At 43.0% G+C, this 9,337-nt stretch overlaps 1 protein-coding gene across 4 annotated transcripts in view; it reads left to right on the top strand.

The window, feature by feature from the left end:
- LOC143906242 (trehalase) overlaps positions 1 to 9,337 on the top strand; it is a 40,081-nt gene that overhangs the window by 24,828 nt on the left and 5,916 nt on the right. For 3 of the 4 annotated variants that reach the window (XM_077422175.1, XM_077422174.1, XM_077422173.1), the window contains exons 3-6: positions 3,676 to 4,458; positions 4,776 to 4,909; positions 5,698 to 6,251; positions 6,431 to 6,678. In XM_077422175.1, coding sequence (XP_077278301.1) covers positions 3,676 to 4,458; positions 4,776 to 4,909; positions 5,698 to 6,251; positions 6,431 to 6,678 — 1,719 coding nt within the window. Of the gene's footprint in view, positions 1 to 3,675; positions 4,459 to 4,775; positions 4,910 to 5,697; positions 6,252 to 6,430; positions 6,684 to 6,874; positions 9,131 to 9,337 lie in introns of those variants that run through there. The other variant, XM_077422176.1, reaches the window with a different exon arrangement.

The raw sequence follows: 9,337 nt of genomic DNA on the forward strand, positions 1-9,337 counted from the left end.
GTCACGGTTTTTAAGCGAAGCGGGCAATGAAGGGTATCGACTTGTTAATACCACGCAAGATAAAGCCGTGGACGATATCGCGCTCTTTATAATTCTGCATACTCTTTCGAACACAGCCGTCCGAGGAAATTTACTACCTTCCGATATATATTTACAATCGACATAAAGCGGTCAGTACTGTTGAAATTTCGAATTTTATTGTTACGTATAGAACGAAGTTTATATAATTATGCCCGATTTGACTGGCAAAATTTTAGAAGGAATATTCTGGGCAGAATGTCAAATCAAGTCAGGAGCATTTACCTCGTATCGGGATATCTAGAGACATCGAACATTTTCGCGTGCACTTGCAAATATCTTGGCGAATGTTTTGGCGTCGCGCCACCTCAAAATTTACGCAACATTTTCCGCAATGCAGAGAAGAATCGTTCAATGAAGAAATCTGTATCTGATATTTGTTTCTTGGTGTAAAACTGCTACAAAAAAAAAGACATAATAATTTCTTTCTTAATAATCCTCTTCCTCGCAATTTGCGGACGATTATAGGTTCCGCGGCGTGAAGTTGCCCGCTAATTCGCGGACGTAAAATTCGGCGATGTCTTCCAAGAAAACAAGGACTTTATTCCGAGCCTTGCGCGTCACACGATGCAAACATGTTTGCCGAGTATAAGCGTGTCGCGACATAGGCAGAATTATACGAATCACGTTTCCGAGATAGCATTGCGCCCGGGTATATCCGGTAATGCATTCCGTGATCGTGACAACGATAAACTGCTGATCTTTGTCGAAAGGCTTTCTGTTTTTTTTTCTTCTTTTTTTTGTCATCGGGCGCGTGTTTTGGCTCGAGCTATCCTGTGACGTGACGAAGGCACGTGATAACACGACACGATGTATAAAAGGATACGAGTGGCGGCACGCCGAACGCGCTTGGAGCTCAGTAAATTGAATCTTCCGGAGATCTTTCGAGTGACGTCTTAATAAAGTGGCGCGATCAGGCCACTTCTTGGCCAAGACCGCAATGACATTTCAATCTGAGATGCGCACCGGGTTTTTTCGCAGGGAGAGATCCAGTTCGACGGCGCGTTCGCTTATACACGTAAACGAATATTCATATCCGGCGGCTAATGAGATACGTATAATGAGTGCGTCAAATGCAGATCTTCTAGCGAAAAGTAGTCGTGGACGATTTTTTCACACTGAGAAAAAAATGTTCTGGATTTTAGTAAATATTAGTTTGCATACAACTGTGACTCCATTTATTGAAATGAAGAAAAATTTCTTTTTTTATTAATATATTTTTTTCTCAGTGAATACACATATACTAATAAAAAGGAAAATTTTTTTAATTTTAGTAAATGGAGTCAGTTGTATGCAAACTAATATTTATTAAAATTCAGAACATTTTTTTTTTTTTTCAGTCCACAGTTGACATAAAAAACAATCCATATATTTGTTGAAAAAATAATGAATAGAAGCTAGTCAATAAAAATAGATTGTCGCGTGCTAATTAGCAACACGTTAAACATAATCGCGGACATGCGGGGTTTATTAGTAACCAGCTCGCGTTAGAAATGACAGAGAAATGACGGTGAAATCTAAATGACCGCGGGTATCGTATAGGCATACGAATGTGTGTTCAAACGCGAAATTATCATGGACAAATGACGCAAATGATAAAATCGCGCTATCATTCCCACACACACACGCCATCGTTTCCATTCATTTGAAAATTTATTAACATAGATAATCTGACGGAGCAACTAGACTTCTTGACACGGAAAAAAAAAACTTCTTTAAATAATGTCCTTCTAGGAATGGTTTACCGAGACAACGGTAACTTAACAAGCGCATTTCCGATTTTTTCAGAGATATGTAAACGCCTTATCTTTTAAAATTACTCCCGTATTACGGCGACGTGTTTCTTAGAAGTCACTTCCACATGCGTGCAATTATTCCACGCGGATAATTATATTTGCGCTGAAAGGAGATCGTGCCGGCACGCGGACTAACGATCAGGCGCTCGCGAATCGGAGGCGCTCCTCCGTGAGGAAATTTGCATGCTTCTGCCGCGAATTCTCGCGGTAATCTCGTTAAAGCGTATAACATGGCGACGCGCGGAGATCGGTTTTCTCGGTTTCCAGCGAGCGCGGGAGAGAGAAAAGACGTTATCCCTCGCGTATTCGCGAGGCGAGCGCGCAGAGCGCGCGCGTATTAAGTAGTAATGATAATGAGGCGGCATATTTCGCGAGAGCCGCCTCGCGCATACCGTCACGCGGACACGCGGGATCTCTTCCATTCCGCGCGGCACAGCGTATAGCACCGATCGATTTCACTCCTAGCCGCGGAACGCGCGACCACGTGCGCGCGCGGGGATCTCGTTCGCCAAGGCCGTCCGGGAAAATGGGAGTCGCGGCGATTTCGCACGTATCCGCAGATGGCCGGTGGCCGATCTACGTGTTCGCGAATCCGCGCGATATCGCGCCCGGCGCGTGCGAGATTGGTGAAAAATAATAATCCACGCGCGGCGGGCGAGAGAAAGAAGAACGGAAGTGCGAGAGAAGAAACCCGTGTGCGTCTTCTCGCGCTTACACGTTGGTCTCACGAGAATAGAATTTTTTTTTCCAACAAATTGATATGAAGAATTGTCGCACGAAACTTTTGAACGCTTTTTGACATTTACGCTCGCTACGCTTTGTGGTTTCGTAATTTTAATAATTGCGACCGAGAGAATTTTCATATTTACGGAACTTGACGACGTTCTTACTGCGTAAATATTACGCTCGTCCGAATGAATACGTTCTTTTTATGAGCTCTGATCTAATCCCGCTTCGGCCTATAGCTAAAGGTGTACCCGGAAGTCAATGCAGAATACTTGCAATTGCCTCACAATTCATAGGAAAAAATAAAACGGTGTAATTGCTAGATCGGAATTTTGCTACTATTAACCAAAGCGCGTAATTCTTTACACATGTCGCCTTTATCGACGTATCAACGTTGTTTATGAGGATAAACGATCGACTAAGAGATATACAATCCTGTTTCGCAATTAGAAGTCACAGCTCTTTTATTCTCACAATTAGAGAAGCTACAACTTCCCGTATCCTTACTGGAAAGATTGCGCGTTCTAAAATATCTCCGGTTTAGCTGGAGGTCGAGACATTGGTCCAGATGTCGATCCAACCGCGAAAACCGCGAGTAGTTGAAAAGCGTGCCTCGCGCAAACTTTAACTTACTACGCCGCAGTTCGGGACCTTAACACAACTTCAACAGGATTGACTTTGCATCGCGGTGAAAGGAGGCCACCTAATTAATGTCGTATCTATGAAAATAATTAGTAGACAACAGAAACTTCCTGTGTAAATCAAGTTCCACGTTCCTCGTGGTCGTTATCGTGTTGCTACCGTAGCTCCGCACAAGTCATGGAAATTAGCAGTCGCGTTCATTATTTCTTCAGGCACGCGCGTTTGTCCTTTCTTTTTACTCCGGTGCAAAGTTCATCCTGCGTGGATTTCATCCACGTAACACTCCCACGATCCCGGCGAGAGAGAGAGAGAGAGAGAGAGAGAGAGAGAGAGAGAGAGAGAGAGACCGCGGTCGCGAGACCAATCGCACGCGATCGAGAGGGTCTCGTGCTCGAATCGAGTAGACAAGTAGCCATGTACCGTGCCTTTCCAGTGAGATATACTGCCACGGCGAGCTGCTGCACACGATACAGATGGCCGGCATATACAAGGACTCCAAGTACTTCGTCGACATGAAGATGAAGCAGCCGGCGAACGAGACGCTGGCGTCGTTCCGGGCCTTTATGAAGAGCATGAACTACGTGCCGAACAAGCAGCAGGTGGAGAAGTTCATCAACGACACATTCGAGATGCCCGGCCACGAGTTCGAGGACTGGGACCCGGCCGACTGGACGGCCACTCCCAAGTTCCTGCAAAACATCGAGGACGACGAGCTGCGGAAGTTCGGCTCCGATCTCAATCAAATCTGGAAGCTGCTGGGCAGGAAGATGCGGGACGACGTGAGGATCAACGAGGAGCTCTACTCGATCATCTACGTGCCGCATCCGGTGATCGTGCCCGGCGGGCGTTTCCGCGAGTTCTACTACTGGGACTCGTACTGGATCGTCAGGGGCCTGCTGCTGTCCGAGATGCACAGCACCGTCAAGGGCATGCTGAACAATTTCGTCTCGATAGTGGACAAGATCGGTCACATACCGAACGGCGGTAGGATCTACTACGCGATGCGCTCGCACCCGCCGCTCTTGATACCCATGGTGGACGAGTATCTCAAGATCACGCACGACGACGCCTGGCTGAAAGAGAATCTCTGGCTGCTGGAGAAGGAATTCAACTTCTGGCTGACCAACCGTACCGTGGACATCGAGTTGGACGGGGTCAACTACACGCTCGCCAGATACTACGAGGAGTCGTCGGGTCCCCGGCCGGAATCTTATAAGTGAGTACCGGTGACTTCGGCAGCCCTTCCGGTAATAGCCGTGGATGAGCTAAATGATCTAGAGTTGAAGCGTACACGGGGATATTATTGTTGATGATATTGTTATGCTCATTATACCTTCATGCCGGATTGGTAAGCGTTAATTTTTGTGCGTTGCGCAACACTTGCATCGTTCGCGAGAGATTCTGACCGTCGTGCAAGACGCAAGGTTAATTTTGCTAGCTCTGTTAATAATTAACGACGCTATTTTCACTCCCGACGTCGATTTCGACTTGGTCCATCCACTTGGTTTTCTAATCTCGCGATTTGATGATTAGGGAGGACTATCTGACGAGTCAAAGTTTTCGAACCGCCGAAGAGAAGGATAATTATTATGCGGAATTGAAAACGGCGGCCGAGTCCGGATGGGATTTTTCCAGTCGATGGTTCGTACACGAGGGTACCAACAAGGGTAATTATCATTCTTTAATTGCTTCCCGCGCGATGAAAATAGAAGTCTTTATGGGTGAGCGACGTTGGGCGCAGTAATATTATTACACGTGTCTCCGCAAGTAACGATTAAAATAGCTTTGGCGGCTGGATAAAAACGTTATTGTCGCAGAGTCGACAGAAAATGACACCGCGCTAGTTACAAAGATTGTAATGATATCTCTCTAATTCAACGAGGAAAGGAACAGATGTTTATATATACGCGTAGGAAAAGAATGTAGAATGCAACTAGAATAACTTTTTGTACGCAGATTCTTTGATTATCCGTGCGACGCTCAGTTAATATCGAATAGTAAAAGAAGCTCGAGAAGCGCAATCCTGTTTGTCATAATTTTTCTTGTTCGTCATAATTTTTTTTTTAATGGATCGAACCGAAGCTATGATGACGTATTACATATACACGCGTATAGCATTTCCCACAGTTATTGTGCTATTCCACATTAAACATCGTATCTCCAATGAGATCTGCGCGCGCGCCTCAAGGCCCTCCGTCTCGTTTCCTAAGTGAAAGCATTGTTCGCGGCGTCGGTACTCTAAAATTCATTTTCGCAAAAGTCCGTGTTGCAACTGAGATCGTTGAATCGTGTCGTTTAACCGTCTTACCTTGCTCAATTCCATGATGAAATTGAAAACGCGTGTTATATAAAAAATGTCATAAATGATCTCTTTACGAATCGCGCTTCGATATAACGAGAGCTCGTAAGAGCGAGCTCGGATAAACTGAAGACTGATTAGCGAGACGGATTCCAGGTAATCTGACAAATCTCAAGACCAGATCTATAATCCCGGTCGATCTGAATACCATAATACAACGAAACGCCGTGCTGCTGGCGCAGTACAATCGTCAGATGGGCAACGAGACGAAGGCCGCGTATTACGACGACCTGGCCGAGAAGTGGAAGGAGGCGATCAGGATGGTGTTGTGGCACGAGGAGGTGGGTGTCTGGTTGGACTACGATATGCTGAACGACATCAAGCGGGACTACTTCTATCCGACTAACATCCTGCCACTCTGGACGGACTGCTACGACACTTCGAAGAGGACCGAATACGTGTCGAAGGTGCTCAAGTACCTCGAGAAGAATCAGATCATGTTGAATCAGGGCGGCATACCGACGACGTTGGAACACTCCGGCGAACAGTGGGATTATCCCAATGCCTGGCCGCCTCTCCAGTATTTCTTCGTCATGTCGTTGAACAACACGGGCGACCCATGGGCGCAGAGATTGGCCTACGAGATCAGCCAGAGATGGGTCCGTAGCAACTATAAGGCTTTTAACGAGACGCACAGCATGTACGAAAAGGTAATTTCCGCGAAGAAAATCGAAAACAGGACGATATAAAGAATATAAATTCTTGTATATCGCAATTTTAAAAATAAATGAAGCTTATGTCGAAATCACTTAATTTTCTAAGATTTTTTTTGCCGAATTAGTTGTCTTCTGGAAAAAGAATTTCTAACGCGAGGAAATTTTGTTGGCAGTACGACGCGACCGTTTCGGGTGGCCACGGAGGTGGAGGTGAGTACGAAGTACAACTTGGTTTCGGCTGGTCAAACGGAGTCGTTATGGTATTGCTGGATGAGTATGGTGACAGGTTGACCGCGGAGGATTACTTCCTGCCGGGCACCGTGGTCGAGAATGCGGCGTCGCCGCCGGTCGTTTCGACAGCTGGTCAAATGCTGACCGGGCTTTTAGCTCTCATCATATCGTTAGCAGCAGGATTTATAGGGTGAGGTGAGTGTCGAGTCGATAGACAAAAAATACCTTTACAAAGGACTGGAAAAGACTTATATACATTTTAATTGAACTTTATTTTTAACAGCTATTACGTTATGAACTTATAAAGTTGTATTCAAGTTTTTTCCATCGATTAATTAATGGTATATATGAACTAACAGGGTATTTCTTTTTGTTTTCTGTTTCAGATATCCACGTGACCTAAATCAGCTAGTAGCATAAAATTTGCGAAAAGATACGTTAGAAAGATCGATACTCATCGATCGATGATAGTAGATACTTCCAGTTTCGAAGAAATCGAAATCGATTTTAAATAATATTTTCGCTCTTCTTCCTCGCTCATTCGGTTTGTATGATTTAATAATCGGACGACCGATGAAGAGAGCGTAAAACGGGTATAAAAGGACCAAATAGAAGCAAGTGCGGGCACTGTCTTCTGTTATTATTGTAAGACACTCCGAGTAGGCGAGGGGGCCTCGAAAACGGCGTCATTTTTATTCTCTTGCCACGCATGCTTCCAAAGAATATTCTATAAGCCGCAGGATATATTATACATATATTGACGATATTACTTCGCATTTAAGTATCACTCTAGAAGGGACATGAATCTTTGTTGCCTTACTTGCGATATATTATTGATATCGTACTTACCAATTATTTAAATTTATTATGATATTTTTATATGATTTTCTATCATTCCATACTCTACACGCTTCGTGATCTATTATTTTATCAAACATATTTGTAGTACGTAATATCGATTTTATCTGAGAATGTCTCTAAGACTATATTGCCAGTACACCTAAACATATCTGCAAACATGTGCTTTCTCAACTATGGAATTATATCGTTATGTTATTTATAGGAATATCGTGGCCCTTTTCGCTGACGGATAACGTAGACAGGATCTATTATCCCTAGACAATCGTCTATTACTTAATCATTCCATCAGACGTGCGCTGTTACGAGGTATATTCTGTGATCATTTAACGAACTACGTTCGCTGGTCGAATTACGTTCTATCATCCTTCCATTGCAGGAATTTATTCTTTATCTTTAGATCTAAAACTTTGGAAATACCGCAGGGGCGATTTCTCGAATTAGTCTCTACGATATATACATACATATATATATATAAACTGATGTATATTATTTTATTTTGAGATTAGCCATTGATATATGTTGCTGTACTAGTATTATTAGGGTAGATAAATTATTATGTCGCGCATATATCTATGTAACAAACGAAAATACCGACATCCCCAAGATATTCCGGGGATAAGTCGGAGCAAGGTTCCTCGACAGGAAAGCGGGAGAATATAAGAAAAGTGCAAAATGAGACAATTAAGGGAACAGTTCGGCAGAACGGCAGAACTAGTTACAAACAAAAGATATAACGGGAAAGATTCCGCTCATTCTCTTTTCTCAGAGAATAGTGCGGGACTCATCTAGTCAGTTATGCGTATGGCGCCTAGCCACCTTACTTTTACGAGTCGCAATGGCGACATTGTGAAGGCTGGGCGTCGCCAAAATTACTCCTCTAATCTTCGTCGTTACTCGAAGAGTGCCTTATATATAACTTGGATCTAAAACGGGCGGATAACACGAAGTATTAAACGAGTTGAGGAAAGCGCGAGATAATGGACAATGAACGAACAACCGTTGACGGTTGACAGGTCCACAACGATGACAGATAGTTTGCTTTCAATTCGCGAATTGCCGCCTCTATATTTTATAATTCTCTCTTGCCCATTTGCAACAATCATTCCTCTTAGTTAAATCCGTGAGCTCGACATATACGCAATATACTTGGCGAAATATTAGGGCTATGATCTCTTATTATGTCTACATTTAACGAATCTATTGAATGGATTCTTAAAAAATAAATATAGAAAATTTGAGAAGTGCCTTTTGAAAAAAAAAATTAGTTTATTATATCTGTTTAAGATAATTTATATTTGATAAGACATGAGGGTCTAATAAAAAAAATTTAATATTTTTATTTTGTATGCATTTAAATATTGGTACAACTTGACAATTTATTTTGTTTGCAAAGTTTTTAGGTATATAGCGACGCAAGCGGCATTAGTGAACCTGCCGATTATCTTATGTTTTTATTCCAAAATGAAATACCGTAATTTTTTATAACTCTTTGTTATTTCAGCCAAGGCGACATTTGATAATACTGAAAGGTTGAGCATGAGTGGGTGTGTATAGAAACATCGCGTTTTTGTCTCGCCCTAACAAACAACAGTATTGCACGGTCTCTTTTCCAATAATCGTAATTACCTAAGAACAATACTCGAGAAAGCAATCTTTTTTTAGTCATCGGGTATTATTTCCTTTTTTTTCCAGTCTGTTTGTGCGAACGCGAGTAGTGTGTTACGCATGCTCCCTGCATCCAAGCTCCTTGTACGATAACTTAATAAAATAAATAAATTGAACGCCCATATGTAACCCATCCTGCGATACACCGAGCGTTGCATGCGGCCATTTATATTATTCTGTAACGTATACACGTAAAGTAAATACTTAAAAGAAAGAGGAAAGACATTCCGGATACGTTCATCGAAACTAAATCGGATAAACACGCTCCTTCGTTCCGTTTGGTAAGTCTGTGTCTCGTGTGCAACCGGATTTGTCAAGGATCA

The sequence above is a fragment of the Temnothorax americanus genome, unplaced genomic scaffold (assembly GCF_048541705.1).
Source record: "Temnothorax americanus isolate GAGA-0224 unplaced genomic scaffold, ASM4854170v1 Scaffold7, whole genome shotgun sequence".
NCBI lineage: Eukaryota > Metazoa > Arthropoda > Insecta > Hymenoptera > Formicidae > Temnothorax > Temnothorax americanus.